General features: G+C 43.2%; 1 protein-coding gene across 1 annotated transcript in view; it reads right to left on the reverse strand.

Annotated features, from left to right (window-relative positions):
- Positions 1–25,357, reverse strand: part of ALPK3 (alpha kinase 3) — a 213,605-nt gene that overhangs the window by 164,052 nt on the left and 24,196 nt on the right. Inside the window, exons 2-3 of the mRNA XM_077264220.1 lie at positions 24,246–24,502; positions 15,385–15,506 (exon numbers count right to left, since the gene is read on the reverse strand). Coding sequence (XP_077120335.1) covers positions 15,385–15,506; positions 24,246–24,418 — 295 coding nt within the window. The 5' untranslated portion in view covers positions 24,419–24,502. The remainder of the gene's footprint in view (positions 1–15,384; positions 15,507–24,245; positions 24,503–25,357) is intronic.

Here is a 25,357-nt window from a genome sequence, read left to right on the forward strand (position 1 = left end):
AGACTTTTATTAGCGACGCAGTGCGACGCATTGCCACACATCGCAACCGTCATGCGACGGTTGCGTCGGACCGTCGCCAACAAAAAACATTGCTTGTAACGTTTTTCGGTGCGTCGTCTGCAGCATTTCCGACCTCGCATGCGCGGCCGGAACTCCGCCCCCTCCTCCCCGCACCTCACAATGGGGCAGCGGATGCGTTGGAAAACTGCATCCGCTGCCCCCGTTGTGCGGCGCATTCACAGCTAGCGTCGGTACGCCACAACGTCGCATAGCGACGTGCAGTGCAGGACGCTAGTGTGAAAGTAGCCTAACACATTTCTTATAGGAATTTCTGTAAAGGTACCGTCACACTAAACGATATCGCTAGCGATCCGTGACGTTGCAGCGTCCTGGATAGCGATATCGTTGTGTTTGACACGCAGCAGCGATCAGGATCCTGCTGTGATATCGCTGGTCGTTGATTAAAGTTCAGAACTGTGCCTTGTGCAGGCATGTACTACGGAGGACAGAGAATGAACTTCAATCCCATATTGCAGCCAGCATGCAGCCAGCGGGTAAGGAAAGAGTGAATCAAACACCCGAAAACCCCGCCTCTATGGCTAAAGATTGTTCCCTCCAAATTCAGGTGACAGTGTCCCTTTAAGAATGCAGTATTTTTTTTTTTTGCCTCACTGCATTCTGGTAGCTATATACTGCTCTGTTGATTGACATATCTCTTTGATATATGTACAAGGGAGAGACCTGTCAATGCACAGAGCTGTGTGGAGGAATAGAGGGGCAATGCTGGACTAGGCTCATCCACGCCTTGGGTCTCTGGCCTGATCTTTAAGGCTACGTGCACACGTTGCGGAAAGTCCTGCTGATTTTTCCAGACTGATTTTGGTAAAGCCGCAGGTAAACCGCACTGCAGATTACCTGCGGAATTACAGCAGATTTACCGCGGTTTTTTTGCTGATTTCACATGCGGTTTTAACACCTGCGGATTCCTATTATGGAGCAGGTGTAAACCGCTGCGGAATCCACCCTAAGAATGAACATGCTGTACGCAGCGTCCAATCCGCATCAAATCCTGATATAATACGCCCAGTGGAAACATACCCTAAGTCTCAATGGTGATGGTGCAGGTTTAACCCCTTCCCGACCTGTGACACAGCGTATGCGTCATGAAAGTCGGTGCCAATCCGACCTGTGACGCATATGCTGTGTCACAGAATGATCGTGTCCCTGCAGATCGGGTGAAGGGGTTAACTCCCATTTTACCCGATCTGCAGAGACAGGGGGAGTGGTACTTTAGCCCAGGGGGGGTGGCTTCACCCCCCGTGGCTACGATCGCTCTGATTGGCTGTTGAAAGTGAAACTGCCAATCAGAGCGATTTGTAATATTTCACCTATCAAAATGGTGAAATATTACAATCCAGCCATGGCCGATGCTGCAATAGCATCTGCCATGGCTGGAGACCCCGATCTGCCCCCACCCCACCCCACCGATCGCCCCCCCCAGTCGTCCTTTTTGCCCCGATCTCCGTTCCGCTCCCCTCCTCCCTCCTGTCGGCTCCCCCGGTCCTCCTGTCCGCTCCCCAGGTCCTCCGATCCCCCCCCCGTGTTCCGGTCCCACCCCCCCATACTTACCTAGCTCCGATGTCCCTCCCGGTGTCCGGCCGTCTGCTTCATGGGCGCCGCCATCTTGGAAAATGCCGGCAGATTCGTTCCTGCACATTTTGGTCGCTGTGATAAGTTCTATCACAGCGATCAAAATAAAAAAAATAGTAAATAAATCACCCCCTTTATCACCCCCATAGGTAGGGACAATAATAAAATACAGAAAATATAATTATTTTTGTTTTTCCATTAGGGTTAGGGTTAGGGGTAGGGTTAGGGGTACGGTTAGGGGTAGGGTTAGGGGTAGGGTTAGGGGTAGGGTTGCACTTAGGGTTGCACTTAGGGTTGCACTTAGGGCTAGGGTTGCACTTAGGGCTAGGGTTGCACTTAGGGCTAGGGTTGCACTTAGGGTTGCACTTAGGGTTGCACTTAGGGCTAGGGTTGCACTTAGGGTTGCACTTAGGGTTGCACTTAGGGCTAGGGTTGCACTTAGGGCTAGGGTTGCACTTAGGGTTGCACTTAGGGTTGCACTTAGGGCTAGGGTTGCACTTAGGGTTGCACTTAGGGTTGCACTTAGGGCTAGGGTTGCACTTAGGGTTGCACTTAGGGTTGCACTTAGGGCTAGGGTTGCACTTAGGGCTAGGGTTGCACTTAGGGCTAGGGTTGCACTTAGGGTTAGAATTAGGATTAGAATTAGGGTTAGAATTAGGCTATGTGCACACGGTGCGGATTTGGCTGCGGATCCGCAGCGGATTGGTCGCTGCGGATTCGTATCAGTTTTCCATCACGTTTACAGTACCACGTAAATCTATGGAAAACCAAATCCGCTGTGCCCATGGTGCGGAAAATACAGCGCGGAAACGCTGCGTTGTATTTTCTGCAGCATGTCAATTCTTTGTGCAATTCCGCAGCGTTTTACACCTGCTCCATAATAGGAATCCGCAAGTGAAATCCACACAAAAAACACTGGAAATCCGCGGTAAATCCGCAGGTAAAGCGCAGTGCGTTTTACCTGCAGATTTTTCAAAAACTGCGGAAAAATCCACACAAATCCGCAACGTGAGCACATAGCCTTAGGGTTGGAATTAGGGGTAAGACTAGGGTTAGGGGTGTGTTGGGGTTAGGGTTGTGGTTAGGGTTGGGATTAGAGTTAGGGGTGTGTTGGGGTTAGTGTTGGAGTTAGAATTGAGGGGTTTCCACTTTTTAAGCACATCAGGGGGTCTCCAAACGCGACACGGCGCCACCATTGATTCCAGCCAATCTTGCGTTGAAAAAGTAAAATGGTGCTCTCTCCCTTCCGAGCCCCGACGTGTGCCCAAACAGTGCTTTACCCCCACATATGGGGTACCAGCGTACTCAGGAGAAACTGATCAACAACTTTTGTGGTCCAATTTCTCCTGTAACCCTTGGGAAAATAAAAAATTGCGGGCTAAAAAATTATTTTTGAGGAAAGAAAAATGATTTTTTATTTTCACGGCTCTGCGTTATAAACTTCTGTGAAGCACTTGGGGGTTCAAAGTGCTCACCACACATCTAGATAAGTTCCCTTGGGGGTTTAGTTTCCAAAATGGGGTCACTTGTGGGGAGTTTCTACTGTTTAGGCACATCAGGGGCTCTGCAAACGCAACGTGATGCCCGCAGAGCATTCCATCAAAGTCTGCATTTCAAAACGTCACTACTTCACTTCCGAGCTCCGGCATGTGCCCAAACAGTGGTTTACCCCCACATATGGGGTATCACCGTACTCAGGAGAAACTGGACAACAACTCTTGGGGTCAAATTTCTCCTGTTACCCTTGGGAAAATAAAAAAATCAGGGCTAAAAAAAAATTTTTGAGGAAAGAAAACGTATTTATTATTTTCACGGCTCTGCGTTATAAACTTCTGTGAAGCACTTAGGGGTTCAAAGTGCTCACCACTAGTGTTGAGCGATACCGTCCGATACTTGAAAGTATCGGTATCGGAAAGTATCGGCCGATACCGGCAAAGTATCGGATCCAATCCGATACCGATACCCGATACCAATACAAGTCAATGGGACTCAAGTATCGGACGGTATTCCTGATGGTTCCCAGGGTCTGAAGGAGAGGAAACTCTCCTTCAGGCCCTGGGATCCATATTAATGTGTAAAAGAAAGAATTAAAATAAAAAATATTGCTATACTCACCTGTCCGACGCAGCCTGGACCTCAGCGAGGGAACCGGCAGCGTTGTTTGTTTAAAATTTGCGCTTTTACTTGGTTACGTGAAGTCCCGGCTTGTGATTGGTCAGGGCGGCCATGTTGCCGGGACGCGGACCAATCACAGCAAGCCGTGACGAAATTACGTCACGGCTTGCTGTGATTGGTCCGCGTCCCGGCAACATGGCCGCCATTAACCAATCACAAGCCGTGACGTCACGGGAGGCTGGACACGCGCGCTTTTTAAAATGGGCGCGTGTCCAGCCTCCCGTGACGTCCCGGCTTGTGATTGGTTGCGCCGCGGTCAACCAATCACAAGCCGGGAGGCTGGACACGCGCGCATTTTAAAATTTTAAAATGGGCGCGTGTCCAGCCTCCCGTGACGTCCCGGCTTGTGATTGGTTGCGCCGCGGTCAACCAATCACAAGCCGGGAGGCTGGACACGCGCGCATTTTAAAATTTTAAAATGCGCGCGTGTCCAGCCTCCCGGCTTGTGATTGGTTGACCGCGGCGCAACCAATCACAAGCCGGGATGTCACGGGAGGCTGGACACGCGCCCATTTTAAAATGCGCGCGTGTCCAGCCTCCCGTGACGTCACGGCTTGTGATTGGTTGCGTCTCCCATGTGACTGCGACGCAACCAATCACAAAGCCGGGACGTAATTTTAAAATCCTTAAGGACCTGAAATTACGTCACGGCTTGCTGTGATTGGTTGCGTCGCCCATGTGACTGCGACGCAACCAATCACAACGCCGGAACGTAATTTTAAAATCCTGAAGGACCTGAAATTACGTCACGGCTTGCTGTGATTGGTTGCGTCCCGGTCACATGGGCGGCACGCAACCAATCACAAGCCGGGACTCACGGAAAGGAAAGAAAAGCGCGAATTTTAAACAAAGAACGCTGCCGCTTCCCTCGGTAAGGTGCAGGCTGCGTCGGAGAGGTGAATATAGCAATATTTTTTATTTTAATTCTCTCTTTTACACATTTTTACATTAATGTTGTTTCGATACCGATACCCGATATCACAAAAATATCGGATCTCGGTATCGGAATTCCGATACAGCAAGTATCGGCCGATACCCGATACTTGCAGTATCGGAATGCTCAACACTACTCACCACACATCTGGATAAGTTCCCTTGGGGGTTTAGTTTCCAAAATGGGGTCACTTGTGGGGGGTTTCTACTGTTTAGGCACATCAGGGGCTCTGCAAACGCAACGTGACGCCAGCAGAGCATTCCATCAAAGTCTGCATTTCAAAACGTCACTACTTCCCTTCCGAACCCTGACGTGTGCCCAAGCAGTGGTTTACCCCCACATATGGGGTATCAGCGTACTCAGGAGAAACTGGACAACAACTATTGGGGTCAAATTTCCCCTGTTACCCTTGGGAAAATAAAAAATTCAGGGCTAAAAAAATTTTTTTGAGAAAAGAAAAATTATTTTTTATTTTCATGGCTCTGCGTTATAAACTTCTGTGAAGCACTTGGGGGTTCAAAGTGCTCACCACACATCTAGATTAGTTGCTTGGGAGGTCTAGTTTCCAAAATGGGGTCACTTATGGGGAAGCTCCAATGTTTAGGCACACAGGGGCTCTCCAAACGCGACATGGTGTCCGCTAATGATTGGAGCTAATTTTCCATTCAAAAAGCCAAATGGCGTGCCTTCCCTTCCAAGCCCTGCCGTGCACCCAAACAGTGGTTTACCCCCACATATGGGGTATCATCGTACTCAGGACAAACTGAACAACAACATTTGGGGTCCAATTTTTCCTGTTACCCTTGGGAAAATAAAAATTTCTGGGCTAAAAATCATTTTTGAGGAAAGAAAAATTATTTTTTATTTTCACGGCTCTGCGTTATAAACTTCTGTGAAGCACTTGTTGGTTTAAAGTGCTCACTATGCATCTAGATAAGTTCCTTGGGGGGTCTAGTTTCCAAAATGGGGTCACTTGTGGGGGAGCTCCAATGTTTAGGCACACAGGGGCTCTCCAAACGCGACATGGTGTCCGCTAACAATTGGAGCTACTTTTCCATTCAAAAAGTCAAATGGCGCGCCTTCCCTTCCGAGCCTTGCCATGCGCCCAAACAGTGGTTTACCCCCACATATGAGGTATCGGCGTACTCAGGAGAAATTGCCCAACAAATTTTAGGATCCATTTTATCCTGTCGTCCATGTGAAAATTAAAAAATTGAGGCTAAAAGAATTTTTTTGTGAAAAAAAAGTACTTTTTCATTATTACGGATCAATTTGTGAAGCACCTGAGGGTTTAAAGTGCTCACTATGCATCTAGATAAGTTCCTTGGGGGGTCTCCTTTCCAAAATGGGGTCACTTGTGGGGAAGCTCCAATGTTTAGTCACACAGGGGCTCTCCAAACGCGACATGGTGTCCGCTAACGATGGAGATAATTTTTCATTCAAAAAGTCAAATGGCGCTCCTTCCCTTCCGAGACTTACTATGTGCCCAAACAGTGGTTTACCCCCACATGTGAGGTATCAGTGTACTCAGGAGAAATTGCCCAACAAATTTTAGGATCCATTTTATCCTGTTGCCCATGTGAAAATTAAAAAATTGAGGCTAAAATAATTTTTTTGTGAAAAAAAAGTACTTTTTCATTTTTACGGATCAATTTGTGAAGCACCTGGGGGTTTAAAGTGCTCACTATGCATCTAGATAAGTTCCTTGGGGTGTCTAATTTCCAAAATGGGGTCACTTGTGGGGGAGCTCCAATGTTTAGGCACACGGGGGCTCTCCAAACGCGACATGGTGTCCGCTAAAGATTGGAGCCAATTTTTCATTCAAAAAGTCAAATGGCGCTCCTTCCCTTCCGAGTTCTGCCGTGCGCCCAAACAGTGGTTTACCCCCACATATGAGGTATCAGCGTACTCAGAACAAATTGGACAACAACTTTCGTGGTCCAGTTTCACCTTTTACCCTTGGGAAAATAAAAAAATTGTTGCTAAAAGATCATTTTTGTGACTAAAAAGTTAAATGTTCATTTTTTCCTTCCATGTTGCTTCTGCTGCTGTGAAACACCTGAAGGGTTAATAAACTTCTTGAATGTGGTTTTGAGCACCTTGAGGGGTGCAGTTTTTAGAATGGTGTCACTTTTGGGTATTTTCAGCCATATAGAACCCTCAAATTGACTTCAAATGTGAGGTGGTCCCTAAAAAAAATGGTTTTGTAAATTTTGTTGTAAAAATGAGAAATCACTGGTCAAATTTTAACCCTTATAACTTCCTAGCAAAAAAAAATGTTGTTTCCAAAATTGTGCTGATGTAAAGTAGACATGTGGGATAAGTTATTTATTAACTATTTTGTGTCACATAACTCTCTGGTTTAACAGAATAAAAATTCAAAATGTGAAAATTGCAAAATTTTCAAAATTTTCGCCAAATTTCCATTTTTTTCACAAATAAACGCAGAAATTATCGACCTAAATTTACCACTAACATGAAGCCCAATATGTCACGAAAGAACTGTCTCAGAATCGCTAGGATCCGTTGAAGCATTCCCGAGTTATTACCTCATAAAGGGACACTGGTCAGAATTGCAAAAAACGGCAAGGTCATTAAGGCCAAAATAGGCTGGGTCATGAAGGGGTTAAAGCCGATGACCAAGTGCCATACATATACGGCGTATGGCCATTAACAGGTTAAACATATTTTTATTGTGTAATAGTGCAGATATGTAAAAAACGACACCTATTTGCACTAGCACAACTTTAGATTTCTTTTCCCTCATTGAACACAGGCGGAATCACCACATCCTATACATAGACATGCTGCGGACTATAAAGATGCGCCACATGTCCAGTTATGCAGTAATGGCCGGAGCAAGGCCGCCCAACCCCCTCACCCAAGGCCTGGGCGGAGGCCAGCATGACAATGGGTTGGAGGTGGGTATTTAGGGTAATTGGGAGGAGGGGTTAGGGATGGGGGGTATTATAGGGTTAGTAGAGGGTGGGGCCTGTTAGTTCCCGCTCTCCAAAGCCCCTGAGCATCCCGCCCTCCCGCCCTCTTTTTTCTTCATATTTTGTGGGTTCAGTTTTTTCTGGTTTGGATGATTACTTGCCTTGACGGGTCATTGCGGCTGCGGCTGGGGGGAGTCCTTGGAGTTGGTGGAAATTGGTTCTGGGGATCCATTGGCATATGGGTCCCCTGTTTTCGGAGTTTAACAGGTTTGGATCTGGCGAATTGTGGTGGGGACTTTCGGCTGGGGTGGCCGAATCCAAGTGAAGTTTTCGTGAACAGTTAAACCTTTGGGTTTATCGGTGCTCCCGAGCCAGGGTTGTAACGGCTGGGAGTAATTATGTGTTTACTGTTATGTTCACAGTTATGTTTTGGGTATTCGCCAGATTCTTTGTAGCTTCAAGGACTCCTCCTAGTACAAGAGTAATATTTATATTGTGTGTAATTGTTATTTATTTTATGTGTTAAATAAAAGGCTGCTGTGGCCAAGTTATTCCAAAAGTATTTCTTGTCATGTGTTTTCTGTGTGAATGGGAGAGTGGAGGGTGTAACGGGGGAAGGGGGAGGTGACCATGGTGGGTTATGGGGTAAAAGGTGTTCACCCGGTATACCCAGGGTCTCGACAATGCCAGTGTCAAGGTCTGCCACCTGTGTGCTTGTACGCATAGTGGAGATGGGATTTCATAAAATCCCATCCACTATGCTGTAACATCTGGATGCTGCAGATTGTACGCAGTGTCCAATCCGAAGCAAAAACTCAAGCAATACGCCCCGTGGAAAAATACCCCAAGATTGTTTGCACATTGGAAGCAGAGGCATACACAAACATTTCTATGTACCACTACAATATGTCTGTAAAAAAAGAAGAATACAATTTAGATCTTAAGACAGAGAAAATCCACTTACAATAATAGTGCACTGGTAGAGTTTCTGCATTCTAGGTAACAAACTGGTTACAAGATAACTATTTTTTTAAATCATCTAGTGGGCACTTTCTACAGGGGAAGATGATGAACACTATATAGTTACTCAGAATATGTACTGTGTTTGACATGATCCTGTCTAAGCATTGGCACATGTCAGTATCACTTTGCCTCTGTGCAATTGATTGGTATGTCTACCCCTGATTGGGAGTCCTAGTTGTGCAACAGTTAGAAAACCCTGGATTAGGATTGACCACTGGCCCATAGTAATGACATGACCTGGTTTTGTGACAATGGCCCAATTTCTGATGCAGCTGGAAATTGGTATTGAAGACTAGCACTTCATTCTCAGTGAAGATAAGCTGACAGCATTACTAGTTACATGAAAACTAAAAAGAGATGTGTATAACTCTCTAACATCGAACATAGTAACTGATAACATAAAAAGCTATGACCCAAATAGGTTGGTGTGTTTGTCAGTACAGGCAGCAGGTGCCAAGCTGCTCCCGTGGATAGTTTATCTTTGGACGTCAGTGTTTGAAATGTGATCTACTACCTCTTCACACCAGCTTTAAAATCCCTTCTTTACCCCTTGTATCCAGCAGCACCCTTCTATTGCATCACTGCATTCTTCAAAGATTCATTTCATTGTTTCGATCCATATAATCTTTGCTAAGCAGTTATTATCTTACAGGGAAGTATTGGAATCATCTATGTATGATTAAAAACAAGCTTTGGTCATGTGCTAGCGCTTTCCGGGTGGCGAATGATCTGATGGTATTCTAGTAAAGTTTTTGTTTACTGCTTATACTGTGTAAGTATTTTTAAATGTTTTTTTTTTAAGTGATGAGCAGTGTCAAGTATTGGTCCACCACCAAATGGTTTATGCTTTATATACAAAATATATTTGACTTAAAGGACAAAAGATCAAACTCTTTTGAATGATTTCAGCATTTATATTCCAAAAATATCCAACATCCACAACATCACCCAAGTGATGCGCTGTTACACTTATAACTGGTTACCCCATCTTTTCCATAATCTGCTGTCAGTCTCTCGAATTACTGCTGAGGAATTTTAATCCACTACAGAACCGCTTTCAGACACACACATAGGTTTGAGGTCCTGCCACAGCATCTCTGTTGGGTTCAAGTCAGGACTTTGACTAGACAGATCCAAAATGCTAAAGCGGTTCTCCGATAAAAACAAGTTATCACCTACCAAGGGATAGGTGATAACATAATGAGTGGTGGAGGTCCAACCACTGGGACACTCACCAATCAGCAGAATGGGGAACTTTTAACCCCATTACAAAGAACCGGCAATGCTACTTCTTTTCAATGTAGATAAAACTGCCACTTTAGAGATAAAAGTTCCATGTTCTGCTGATATTTTGGGGTCCCAGTTATCAGACACCTGACGATCACCAATTCATAGAACCATTCTTATTCTTTGAAATTGCTTCAAAATAATCTATCAAGTACTCAAAAACATCAATGTCTGCCTTGATAAAGGCAGTTAGTGGCCAAAAATGCAGTTTTTTATGCCTAATTGATGACTTTGAGAGCAGAATACATTTCTTGGGGAGCAACTCTGGTGCCTTGGATTGTCATTGAGTGTGTATTTAAGCAGGCAATTTTGTGGGAAGGCGCCCCAAGAAAGCACAGAGATCTGAGAGTTTGGTAGGAGAAATTTCTAACTTTGGATTAATTCTTTATCCTCTCATATGTAGAGTTGATTTTGTGTTTTGGATCATTGTCTTGATACAAAAAAATAATTACAGATCATCTGAGCAGATAACTGGACATTTTTTGCTCTGCTTATGGCTTTCTGGGAGTTTTGTATTGATGATGAACCTTACAATAGGTCATCAATATCAGAACATCTCCCTGCATCCCAACCAATCAGCTGATTGAAGGACTCTGTATCACCTCCATATTTACCATGCACAGCGATGTACATGCCTGATATTGTAGCTCACTTGTCCTGGGAGATCTGGGGTTAGAAATTCACTACGTATTATAAATCACACATCTTCCATTTATCCTGGGCGTTTCATATTAAATGGATTTTGTTTCCTTTGGTGCTGAAGAGGTTAACAACCCTTTTTATGCTGGCTAGATAGTTGCCACTCCATCTCACAACTATTCTTGACCTGGTCATTTTCTCTCCCCATAAAATCTGGCCAGACATTCTCTGTTTTGCCATTGAAAGTTTTCGTTCCTACCTTCTTGAAGTAGCTGTGCTGAGTTGGAGATCGTTGTTGCTGCTGGAGATTGTTGTGTGCTGTTTTTGGGTAAATGCTTTCCTCATTGTTCTATTCCCATTTGGTTTGTAAATTACTACCCTTCCCTATAGACCTCTCTACCTTTGGTGAGTATTTTGTATGTTAGTTGCTTTTTAGTATCCCTGTTTGTCTTACGTGTTTATACATTAGTATTCTTGTCCTAGGCCTCCTGGGGATTGGGAGGGGACAGCTTAGGGTATAACAGGAGAACAGTAAGGCTGTGGCCCAAACCTCTTCACCTTTAGAGGTACCTTTGGGAGCAGGGATAGTGAAGGTCCTATCCCTAGGGACAGTGCAGGGCCTGTTTCCCTATTTATGTACAGTCACAGAGTAACATCACTGCTGCTTAGACAGATTCAAGTGAAAAGGACAAGACAGAGTAACATCACTGCTGCTTAGACAGATTCAAGTGAAAAGGACAAGGCTGTAATACCACGTACATCAATTAATGATGGTGAAATCAATAAAATCAGTAAAAGTGCCAGGAAGTCCAATAAATTATGGTTCAATCCTTTTAGGATCTGAATGTTGTTTGAGTTGTTGAGGAATGATGAAAGAAATGCAGCCATAAGTTGAAGCCCCTGGGCATCATTGCAAAATCAGGTGAGCAGGAATGTTCTAATGGCTTGAAGATGTGGTGAATTGTATTATCCTCAACACCAGTGTTTATCTCATTATGTTGTAGAATATATTATTTTTTAGTTTCTTTATCTTCGATTCAGTCAAAGAAATTGTGAGGCAGTTGAGAAATTTATCATCAATGTCTCTACAAAAATATTGGATTAATCAATGAATCTTTTCTTTTAAGAAAGTTTTTATCCTCTTATAATATTGCAATCATCATATTATGTAACCCTGTGTAGTTACAATTGCTCATTTTGCCTTTCTTCTCAGTTAATTCTTCTCTTTTCTCTGCTCCATGTAGAAACAGGAAGTCTCCTGTCCCTGCATTTATCACCCCCCTCTTCAACTCCTGACCCAGCTGCTCTGCTCCTCCCCCTTGCCAGGGATTTTTGCAGTGTCTTATGACTCATACAAGGAAAACTGACCTCCTTAGAAGGATTCAGTTAGTCAGTTTTTAATCAGGCGCTGTCATAGACCTAATGGGAAAGAGAAGAATTACCGTATATACTCCCTTATAAGCTGACCCGAGTATAAGCCGACCCCCTAATTTTGCCACAAAAAACTGGGAAAACTTAATGACTCGAGTATAAGCCTAGGGTGAAAAATGCAGCAGCTACCGGTAAATTTCAAAAGTAAAAATAGATACCAATAAAAGTAAAATTAATTGAGACATCAGTAGTTTAAGTGTTTTTGAATCCATATTGAATCAGGAGCCCCATATAATGCTCCATAAAGTTTGATGGGCCCCATTAGATGCTCCATATTAAAATATGCCCCATATAATCCTGCATAAAGGGTAATAATGGCCCCATAAGATGCTCCATAGAGATATTTGCCCTATATAGTGCTGCACAAGCGTTATGGCCCCATACAGATGCTCTGCACAGCCACTTGCCCCATATAGTGCTGCACAAGTGTTATGGCCCCATACAGATGCTCCATACAGCCACTTGCCCCTTATAGTGCTGAACAAGTGTTATGGCCCCATACAGATGCTCCGCGCAGCCACTTGCCCCTTATAGTACTGCACAAGTGTTATGGCCCCATACAGATGCTCCGCACAGCCACTTGCCCCTTATAGTGCTGCACAAGTTGTATGTCCCCATACAGATGCTCCGCACAGCCACTAGCCCCTTATAGTGCTGCACAAGTGTTATGGCCCCATAAGACGCTCCGCACAGTCACTTGCCCCATATAGTGCTGCACAAGTGTTATGGCCCTATACAGATGCTCCGCACAGCCACTTGCCCCATTTGCTTTTGCTGCCATAAAAAAAAAAATCACATACTCACCTCTCCATCGCTCAGGACCCCGGCACTTTTACCTGCTCCTCGTGCGGCTCCGTCTTCGGCACTGACGTTCAGCAGAGGGCGCGCACTGACTACGTCACCGCGCCCTCTGACCTGAGCGTCACTGCCAGAGGACGATGAAGACAGAGCCGCACTGGAACTAGGAGGGGAAAATATCGCGCTGCGCTGCGCTGCGCTCTCCCTCCCCGTATACTTACCTGCTCCTGGCGCTGTGCAGTCCCTGCTTCTTCCCCGGCGTTGCATCTTCTTCCGGTATTGAGCAGTCACCGTTACCGCTCATACATTAATGAATATGCGGCTCCACCTCTATGGGAGGTGGAGCCGCATATTCATTTCTGTAATGAGCGGGACCATGTGACCGCTCAGTACAGGAAGAAGCTGCAGCGCTGGAAGAAGCAGGGACGTCCAGGGACCGCGCCGGGAGCTGTTAAGTATAATTACACAGCCCCCGCCCTCCCTCACCTGCCAACCAACGGGTATGACTCGAGTATAAGCCGAGAGGGGAACTTTCAGCCCAAAAAAATGGGCTGAAAATCTCGGCTTATACTCGAGTATATACGGTAGCTTGGCAGAGCAATGTAAGTACACAGTGCCATATAATATGAAGGCTGCAAAACGTTGATATGAGTGTTTCTTTAATTTAAACAGTCACTAGACTTCGATTTTATTTTAGCTGGAAATCTCATGGTTGGGAGGTCCATAGACTAGATATGGTGTAGAGATGCATGCACTTGGGTAGCACATCTATGCATCTGTTTTCTCTATGGAGGCAAAATAGGATAATTAACCAGTTTAAAATATTTATCCAAGTTACATTTATAGCTTAAGTGTAAGTTCATACTAGGCGTTTTTTCAGTGCTTTTCTTCTGCAGCAAAACTTGATCTCTTGACAGAAAAGAAGATGCAGAAAAAAAAGTATGTTTTCCTTGTTTGTTTTTTTTTGCAGTGTTTTTCGCAGCATTTTTTTTAGGTGGTTTTGGCATGCTAGATTTGTCTCTTATGCATGCTGATAAAGTTTAGAATTGAAAAAAAAATGTTGTAATGCAAAGAATGAGGTTTTGGCACAAAAAACCCTGCAAAAAATGATACCTGCATTTTTGGTGCGTTTTTTCAGCGTTGTTTCCCCACCCATTCAGGTCAATGGGTGAAAAACGCTGAAAAAAAGCTGAAAGAAGTGATGTGCTCTATGTCCAAAAAATCATGCAGAGCACAAAATACTGATGACGAAAAAAAAATGTGTGTGCATGAGATTGCTGAAATCTCATAGGCTTTGCTGGTGCTGCAAAACGCAACTGAAAATTAGCTGAAAAAAAAAATGCAGCAAAAATGCCAGTGTGAACTTAGCCTTAGGCCTCTTTCAGACGTCCTGATATTTACGGTACAGGAAAAAACGGTACAGGAGATATCCGTGTCTGTGTGTGTAATACTTGCGGCACATGTGTGTCATCCGTGTGCTGCATCAGTACCACACGGACGGCTGGCAGGGAAGCGCTACAGTAAGCGCTGTTCCCTGGTGGCGGGTGCTGAAGACGGCTCTCATCATTCTCCCCTGCTCTGCCTGCGATCGGCGCGAGCAGCGGAGAATGATGAGAGTTATATTAAAGTCAGAACGATGACAGCAGGTGGGGGCTTTTGGAACTATTACTCCCATCAACCTACACCTGCTGCCGCTAAGAACAGTGACAGCAGGAGTGGATGATGGAGGTATTCCTCACCCGCCGCCTGCCCTATAACTAAATAAATGAATCAAAAACCTGATGTGGGTTCCTCGCCTATTTTTGATAACAAGCCAGGCAAAACTCACAGCTGGGGGCTGCAACCTTCAACTGTCAGCTTCAGCAAGGTTGGTTATCAAGAATATAGGGGTCCCCACGCTGTTTTTTAATTATTTAAATAAATAATAAAAAAATGGCATGGGGTCCCCTTCATTTTTGACAACCAGCCTTGCTATAGCTCACAGCTGGGGGCTGCTATTCTCAGGCTGGTAAGGGGTCATTGATCTTGGCCCCCCCAGCCTAAAAATAGCAGCCCACAACTGCCCAGAAAAGGTACATCTATTAGATGCACCAATTCTGGCGCTTTGCCCGGCTCTTCCCACTTGCCCTGTAGCTGTGGCAAGTGGGGTTCATATTTGTGGGGTTCATGTCACCTTTGTATTGTCAGGTGACATCAAGCCCCGGGGTTAGTAATGGAGAGGCGTCAATAAGACGCCCCCATTATTAACCCCATAGTCACATAAAGTCTTTTAATTTAAAAAATGACACAGACTCCTTTAATAATCTCAATTAAACCATACTTACGACCTCACCTAATTCCACCGAAGCCGTTGTTCTCCTGTAATAAAACTAAAAAAAACAAAACAATAATATACCATACCTGTTGGTCGCTCTGTCCCATGCCGTAATCCATGTCTGGATGTAAGTTTACTTACTCTTTATTAAGTACTGTATATGAAAAAATTGACGGACATATCCAATATTTTCTTACCTGTTACCATGCAGATAAGCTTAGCATCTGATCCCTCTGACACAGCTCTGGGTTTCAAAGTTGTTTCAAAACTTGGCTGAGTCTCTTCAGTCAGTTGGGATATTATGCTGCAGAATGTTGTCCTGGTAATAAAAATGCATATATTAAAAAAAGTTCAATAACAAACATAGTAACACAGTGTGACACATTCAAAAGTCATTATGGAGCACAAGATGGCCGTAATTGAGAACTATAAAAATATATTCAAGAATGCACATTATAATTGTTACTGTAGCTCTGATTCTCAGAGCTTTCAGCTTAAATGGGTTTTCCAGGTTCAGAACAAACCTGTAGTAGGTTGTAGTTTGTACTAATAAAAACAAGCTGTGTTTTCCCCACTTTCTCCGTGTCCACTATTGAGTCTCTGATGCTGCTCCTGACGGCTGTTATTGCCTGCAGCGCTGACGTCACATCGACACAGCCAACAAATTATCTCTGTTGGAATTGATGGTACAAGCCGCTCAGAGCCACTGACATCACTGATTGGCTGCAGCACTGTCTGCATCAGGGCTACAGACAGTCACAGACACCGGGAGCAGTGGTAGAGACTCAGTACTGAGCCTGGAGATGGTGAATAAAGTTTATTTTTTAAAGGAAAGCCCATTTAAAGTGTTTTTATATGGATTATTATATTGATGGCCTATTTTTAATACAGGCCAAGAACTTAAAAACAATTTAACTCCCAGCACCACAGCTGGTTAGGCTAGTTTCACACTTGCGTTTTTGTCTGCATGCGTTTTTTAAAAAAAACGCATGTGTGAAAAACGCATGTAAACGCGGTAAAACGCATGCGTTTTTAGACGCATGCGTTTTTATAGAAAAACACAAGAAAACACAAGAAAACACAAGAAAAAACAAGAAAACCCTAACCCTAACCCTAACCCTAAACGTGACTGAAATACGTGGCACTGAAATACATGCAACTGAAATACGTGGTACTTAAATACGTGGCACTTTAATACGTGGCACGTGGCACTGAAATACGTGGCACGTGGCACTTAAATACGTGGCACGTGGCACTTAAATACGTGGCACGTGGCACTTTAATACGTGGCACGTGGCACTTTAATACGTGGCACGTGGCACTTATATATGTGGCACGTGGCACTTATATATGTGGCACGTGGCACTTAAATACGTGGCACGTGGCATACGTGGCACTGAAATACGTGATACGTGGCACTTAAATACGTGGCAATATGACTGTCAGAAAATGTTCATTAAACGGTTAGGGGTGAGGTTAGGGGTAGAGTTAGGGTTAGGGTTTGGATCCCTTTATCACCTTGATGGTGGTGGGTGACTTTTTAGTGTGTTTTCTGGTTTTTTTCTATAAAAACGCATGCGTTTTTAGCGCAAACAAACGCATGTGCTTAAAAACGCATGCGTTTACATAGACAGCAATGCATTTTTTTGCCGCGAAAAAACGCATGCGTTTTTTCGCGGCAAAAAAAAACGCGCAAGAAAATACTGCAGGTAGCATTTTTGAAAATGAACGCATGCAGTCAAAAAACGCATGCGTTTGAAAACGCGACCAAACGCATGTGCAAAAAAACGCATGCGTTTTCAATGTTAAATATAGGGAAAAAAAACGCTGCAGACAAAAACGCAAGTGTGAAAGCAGCCTTAGCTGACTGACGCTTTAAAAACATAAAAATGTTGGTTATGTTGGTTATGTTTTTGTGATTTTAATATAATGACTAATAATGCTTAATGTTTTAAAGGGGATATTACAATGTTAGAGCAAATGGACTACCAAAGCATAAACCGTCAATGGTGTAGTTCCTCAAAACAAACATTAATAATTAATTTTTTTGCAAAATTGTTATTCCTGGTCTGTTTAGGTGTACCCATATTCCACAATTAGCCTCTCATCATGCAACATTTTTTATGCTTTTTATGCTTTACAAACGTTACCACCCTGCCAAGCAAATTCATGTACAGTGGCATAACGCTGAAGTTAGAAGCATTTGTATGAAGTGACAATGACTAAATAAAAGCTTTAATACTAATTAATGCTGTACCACAGCTTATCTACCTCCATTAAAATCCAAATGCTAATGCACATAATAATTCTATGTGTGTGTTACCCCTATGACAGCAAGCATTGTTACTTCATGCAGTCGCATAGACGGCCATCGATGCCACGATTCTCAAAGAATTTTGGATATATATATATATATATATATATATACTGTATATACAGTATATATATGTGTCTTAAAATTCTAGGGATGATGTGTTATGAATCCACATAGGCATTAAGAGGGGATTCATAATTTAATTTACCTTGCTTTTCTGTTGTATAAAAGTGGCCCCTTGGTTTGCAGGTACCATGGATTAAAGGGAACTTGTCACCCCCCCAGGGAGTTTTTTAAGTAAAAGAGCCACCTTCAGCAGCACTGATGCTGCATTCTGTGAAGGTGGCTCTTATGTTTCTGTTCCCTAGTAACACTGAAATATTGACCTTTATAAATTGCGCCCCATACCTGTATTGAGACTCAGAGGTATGGTGTTTCCCCCTGTTTCAGCCGCCTCCCAGCCATCCATCATCCCCCTCTTGCATCTGTGCGCCGCCTCCTGTGTTGCGGTTACATGCCCCGGCGCCTGCGCTGTGCCAACAGTTCTCGGGCATGCGCTGTGCATGCTGCCCGGGAACTGATATCGCGCCTGCATGATGCGGAGGCCCCAGATCCCGTCTCACAGTGTGGTTTGATGTATTCACACTGTGGGGCTAGGAATCTGGCTCCTGCCCAGTGGAGTGAGTCACCGTGCTCCATTGAAGATAGTGTCGAAGTCTCATGAGATTTGTGAAGTCTCGTGAGACTTCTGCACTATCTTGAATGGAGCACGGTGACCCGCTCCAATGCACAGGCGCCAGATTCCCAGCCCTGCAGTGTGAATACATCATAACACTCTGCGGGGCAGGATCTGGTGCCTCCGCATCACGCAGGCACGATAACCTGATGTCAGTTCCCAGGCAGCGCGCACTGCACATGCCTGAGAACTGTTGGCACAGCGCAGGCGCCAGGCATGTAACCGCAACACAGGAGGCAACGCATAGACGCAAGAGGGGAATGATGGACGGCTGGGAGGTGGCTGAAACAAGGGGAGACACCATACCTCTGGGACTCAATACAGGTATGGGGCGCAATTTATAAAAGTCAAAATTTCAGTGTTACTAGGGATCAGAAACATAAGAGCCACCTTCACAGAATGCAGCCTTAATGCTGCTGAAGGTGGCTCTTTTACTTAAAAACACCCTGGGGGGGTGACAGGTTCCCTTTAAATATTAGGGAACTGCCTATGCACAGCACATTTCCAGTGCTAGAGTGACAAGGGATTTTTCAAGGTAGTAAATGTTTTATGTTTTATTTTGTTTCTTAATGGCATTTACTGCATTTCAGCAAATTTTCACTGGTCCTTGTTTTAGTATTTAAGACCCACTGTATAATATTCAATAAGACTCGTCAAGAATAGTGATAGCATGAAGGCATGAATATAACATATAGCCATCCTTATTTCTCATCATCAGAAATACTAGGCATACTAATAAATGCCATTTATTTTACATACAAAATTCAGATTTTCTAAACTTGAGCCCATGTATATCATATATAATACATTCTACGACAGCATTACCTTGCAGGTGTGTAATGAGAATACCGACTGACACTGGATCGGCTGCAGCAAGCGAAAACCGTCACATTTAGGAGACATTTAAGCAGAGCAGCATTAGTGGATGAATAACAACCATATGAATGCAATTTAGTAAATTAGACATCTGCTGGCTCTCAAGCACAAATGACAGAATTTACATTGTAGATGTGACATCATGAAATCAACGATGTATCAGATTTAAATATAGTATTGAAGGTGGAAGAGCAAATCAGAACATGAACAGTGAGGTTTACACAATTTGCCGTCATATTCTTTTGATGGATCTACAGGGTAAGGGTGCAGGCAGATGGCCATATAAATTGAAGCAAGATCAGAACATAGTACATGGACTGACCGGCGGCTCTCCTGACCCATGCGTGACGGCTGCATAGAAATACATGAAGCTGTCATGCTCAGGTTGGGAGAGCCGCCGGCCAGTTCGTGCACTGCCTTCCGATCTCGGAACGATTTATATGGCCGTCTCACTGTGCCCTAATAACAGGAATCTTAAAGGGGTGGGACTTTGGACTATCATTTTTCTGAGAAGGGTATTTGCTCGGACCTGTGATGTCAACTGTTATTTGTGTTGGAATGGCAGTACCATATCCATCACAATCAGCATCGCCCAAATGATGACGTTGACTGTCATAGTACAAAGCATTATAAAGCACAAAATAGCAAAGCATGCCCCAATATTTTGTCCATTTTTTATAGCAGAGACTACAAAGCGTCTACAATACAGATGTGAGCATAGCCTTAAACTGTCAAAAAACTATATTTCAAGACTGGAGTAGTATTTTGATAGCCTACTATATGGAATATCTGCAATAGTTGGCAGAGGGAATTAATTTATTTGCTCTTTTGGATCTTTTTGAAAAAAAATTAACTTAGTTTCCCCCCACCCCAAAAAAAAAAAAAAAATAATTAATGCCCATTGTAGACTTTTAAAAATAATGTACAAACATGTTGTGAACCTAACTCAACTTGTTTAGGTATTTTTTCATTCCACTACAAGTCTTTTCAAATTGTTAATTTTGATTCCATATTAGCCAAGAGGGTGGGCTCTTCCCAATGAATCAGATAACTGCCCGATCTCTTGCTGCAGAAGATGGTAGGGGAAACATACAGCTGAATTTCCTTTCTCCCAGTGTTAAATTTTCGATTACACTAGTCAGTTTTTTGAGCACTAAAAAACAGTTTCTGAATATTTACAGTGTCCGTCCTGGAAGAGTAGAACTATAGGCTGCTGGATCATATGGAAAAAGCTATTTTCCCATCTAGGATATGTCACAAAGTTTGACGTATTTAAATGTTCTACCCCTTAAAGGGGTTATCCAGGACTATTTCTTTTACTATCAGCCAAAAAAATAACAGGCAGATAGTTGCTAACTAGCTAGAAACTACCTGCCTGTTCTATTCTTACTCAGAGCAAAGGAAGAGGGAGAGCTAGGGAGCACTACCAATGGGCGAGGAGCCAATTGCGACCTATAAGGTAAGTATAATAAGGGGTGCAGCTCAATGCATAGCAGCAGCATATACCAAACAAACAAGAAAATAGATTGTGCATATAGGGCGCACACCCAGAATACAATTAAGTTGAAAAAATAAAAAAAATTATTTATTGATGTGGGAGACAGAAAACACCAAGAAAAACATATTAAAATACAACCAACACACCAATGGTCCTATACAGAGGAAATATATGGAGACAGCTAAAGATACAATAATATATGGTGAGTCACGCCACCAACACACTACTGGTACTTTCGTAAATGCAAGATACAAAGATGTAGCATAAATAGCACAACACATATGCACAAACGGTGACTTATGTGCACAGAGCAAGGTAGCAGGTAAACTCTGGGCGTCCCCAGAGTACCATATAGTGCAGGAGTGCCCCTATATAAATGAAAAGGCTAATGCTAGCAAGGGGGCCTCAATAAGCCTACTAAATTGCAGCAAGAGGAGATAAGTGTAAATCCCCTCAAAAAAAAAAAAAAAAAGATTTGGGAGTTTAAATACCAAAAATAGTCCCTATAAAAGGCAACGCTACCAGTATCACAAAGGGACGAGCCTGTTAAAGTGATATAGGGAGCGTATAAGATAAACTCGCCAACTCAAACCATCACAGTGGAAGGAAAAAGGGCAGACCAATGTCAGAGAAATAAGCCAAAAGACTAAATATGAGGGAACATCACCGTATCAGGCAGTCCAGAGTGTGGCGTCAGCCGTCATACAGTCAGAAGAGAATGGTCCCAGGACCCAAGTAGTGTGGGGAAAGCCCCACGCATATCGCTGCAGGATGCAGCTTCATCGGGGGAAGTCTGGGTGTGCGCCCTATATGCATAATCTCTTTTCTTGTTTGTTTGGTATATGCTTACTCAGAGCAGTCACTGACCGTTCCTGCCAGTGATTCAGCTGCTCCATGTCAACAGCGCAGCTTTTCTTCCAGGCTGCTCTATTAATGGGGCGTGACTGACAACATCATGCTGATTGACATCTAGCTTCCCGTGATTAAGCAGCGAGGCTAGCTATCAATCAGCATGACTTCAGCAATCACCCCTTGTCAACAGAGCAGAGCGAAAGAGAACTGGAAGCTTCTGAATCGCCAACAAGAGCGGTCAGTGAGCACTGGGCAGAACAGGCAGTTAGTTAGCAACTACCTGCCTGTCATTTCTTAGGACCATACTAAAAAACAGTCCTGGATAACCCCTTTAAATCAATCATTCACTATTTATTGATAGATTGACAGTCAGCTTTCACATAGCAATCTAATAGTGACAGAAGGTAGAATAACATTCTCACTTCATCAGTATGATTTATATTAAAGTGCACTGATGTCTCAAGAAGAGAATTTGGAGAGGTAAGGAGAGCCGCTAACCTAGGAAGGACATATAGCAATGAAAGTGAAGTGTGGAGACTTTCTCCGGGACTTGGACTGAATTTGCAGTGTAACCTAGCCCCTTTTCCTGGCTCTGTTGCAAGTTTGTTCTCTTCCCTTTTAGCTGCCAGACCTGACAGAACATTTGCTATTTCTAAATCTTTCACCTCAAGTAACCAAAGACACTGTTAACTTTACCAAAGGCCACCGCGGTATAAAGAAAGGCTAATATATCTGAAACACTGACTTTATACTGTATATAAAGTGTACATCTTATTATTGGCTTTTAGTCTGATTCTACTAGATGCTGTATTACCCCGGACAAATTGAATAGATCACACAAATTGAATCTGGCAAGGTTAGTAACAGCTATTAGAAAATTGCAAGATCTGTCTAAACACATGCATAAGGCTTTTTATCCACATATATCAGAATATTCACTGGGGCAAGTAGATATTTCACAGCAAGCACTGCGCACATTGACAGTCCATCTCGTGGTCAGACGTATCCTCTATCCTCTAGGCCAGAAGCAGTTGTTCCTATGTGGCAGTCAATACATATTTGTAATCTGTCTGTCACTGTAATCAACACATGTAATTATAGGAATCAGCATATGATTACTAAGAACTAGTATGACTATATGATAATTATAGCTTTTAGTTATTGTAAGGATGGAATGTATGTACATATATCTACAAGTCTTTGTGCATTCATAGATGTTTGCATCCTTCAAGCTCTTGCAAATGTTTTAACTTTACAATAGAGTTATCAATAGCTCCCAAATTGGGCTATGAATTAAAGAAAGTCAATTATATATTTAATAGGCTAACGAATTATTAATGCCACAACAGACTTATATTAGCAGTTAAAACATTTTTTGCGTAAATAAAGCTGAAAGGGGTTATACAAAGTTTGCAACTTATCAACTATCCAACTGATTGGTGTTAAGCTGCTGAGCACTGAAGATTGCACCAGCTATCCATATCAGTACCATAGACTTGGAATAAAGAGGCACTGTGAATGCTCAGGTATCATTGTATTCAAACGGAGGACTCAGAAGGGGACTATTGTTCTTACGAATAGTTCGGTTCTCAGTGGTGGATCCACCAACAATCATTAATAATAATAATCTTTATTTTTATATAGCGCTAACATATCCTACAGCCCTTTACAGTTTGCCCACATTATCTTTGCTGTCTCCGATGGGGGTCACAATCTAAATTCCCTGTCAATATGTCTTTGGAATGTGGGAGGAAACTGGAGCACCCAGAGGAAACCCACGCAAACACGGGGCGAACATACAAACTCCTTGCAGATGTTGTCCTTGGTGGGATTTGAACCCAGGACTCCAGCGCTGCGATGCTAACCACTGAGCCACAGTGCTAACTTCACACCAATTTTGTGAACAGATGATGAACTGCAATCTTGTTAAAAAACCCTTTACAGAGTTTTCTGAAACAATCATATTGAAGTCCAACCCATTGAAGTGTATAGTATCATGTTGCCGAACCGGACACAGACACAAGATTAAAGGAGAAGTGGTGCACCCTGGTGCAAATGATTGGCAGTGGTGAGGAGCATCTTAGATATTGATGAAATACCCTAAGGATTGCCCATCATTATTAAAATTTCAGAAAACCACTTTGAATAATATATCCTGAAAAGCTCTACACCTTTCTGATATTCTTAGCGCCACTACATTATTATTATTAGGATATCTAGTTTTTCATTAGTGAATGAAACTCTTTGAATATTCCATCAGCTGACAGAACATAGGAGTGTACAGGTTTTCATGTGTCTCCAATCATCACCCAAAAGCAACCATAGAAAGTACACAAATGGATATTATCTTGGCTGTATGCAAATTGCTGTCTCTGCCACTTTATCACCTCCAACGCTTCTGTGATCTTGCTGTAAAAAGTGCAAAACACAATAGTGCAGCACAGTCACTATTATCAGTCATTATCCTACTCATGAGAATAGATTAAAAACAATCTTTCACAGACATGCTCTGCCATCCACCAGACCCAGCTTTGTCACTTATGATTGGCTTCTTCCAATGGAGTAGAGTGAAATGATGACTGGAGACACCTGAAAACCTGTGTACACCAAGGGTTTATGTGTGTTGCAGCCCACCAAATATTCTATGGCTCACTCCTTATTTACGGTATGTGTGGCGCCTCAGAAATAGCAGAATTGTGCCAATCAGGCAATTATAATGAAACACCCTTAATTGCATCCAATGGCTTCAATATCTACATAGCAAGACAAACAATTTACTTACCTGTTCTCTGGCCTCATATTGAGGAGGTAGCTTCTGCTGTCTGCCCGGGGAGTGTAGACTGAACCATTACTGTCTTCACTGTCACTTGTACTCCCATTACTACTTCCATGGGAGTCATAGAACCTTCCATTCCCAGAGGGTATGCGGTTCATTGGTCTCCTTGTGCCCATCATGAATACTCCTTTTCTCGGCGAATTATATTAGCCACCTGCAACCTCCTAGAAAGATGGTTCAAGACTTCCTCCGGAGACTAGAACCTGAGAGAGAATGTAAAATGTTTAGAATTTTTATCTTAAGAATATACCGATGTGGCTGTAATCACATCTCAGCTGCCTGAACCAAAAGTATAGAAAATGAGTGCTAAACAAACTCATATTGAACTATGGAAGCCCTTTCAAAGTAATAATTAATAAACCTAACATATTAAGCTAGGTATTCACTATTGATTTTGATGACATATAAGGCTAAATAAGTCAATTTTCTGCCTCCTGTTGGTGCCATTTCATGACACAAACAAATATGACAGTCATATAACTTTGGAAAGTTATATGTGATCTTTCAGCCATTGTTGGGTCTGTAGACTTTCTAGGAATGTACACTGCTCAAAAAAATAAAGGGAACACTTAAACAACAGAATATAACTCCAAGTAAATCAAACTTCTGTGAAATCAAACTGTCCACTTAGGAAGCACCACTGTTTGACAATCAATTTCACATGCTGTTGTGCCAGTGGAATAGACAACAGATGGAAATTATTGTCAATTATCAAGACACACTCAATAAAGGAGTGGTTCTGCAAGTGGGGAATACAGACCACATCTCAGTACCAATGTTTTCTGGCTGATGTTTTGGTCACTTTTAAATGATGGTTGTGCTTTCACACTCGTGGTAGCATGAGACAGACTCTACAACCCACACAAATGGCTCAGGTAGTGCAGCTCATCCAGGATGGCACATCAATGTGAGCTGTGGCAAGATGGTTTGCTTTGTCTGTCAGCGTAGTGTTCAGAGGCTGGAGGCGCTACCAGGAGACAGGCCAGTACACCAGGAGATGTGGAGGGGGCCGTAGGAGGGCAACAACCCAGCAGCAGGACCACTACCTCAGCCTTTGT

Source organism: Ranitomeya variabilis, chromosome 5 (genome assembly GCF_051348905.1).
Source record: "Ranitomeya variabilis isolate aRanVar5 chromosome 5, aRanVar5.hap1, whole genome shotgun sequence".
In the NCBI taxonomy this organism is placed as follows: domain Eukaryota; kingdom Metazoa; phylum Chordata; class Amphibia; order Anura; family Dendrobatidae; genus Ranitomeya; species Ranitomeya variabilis.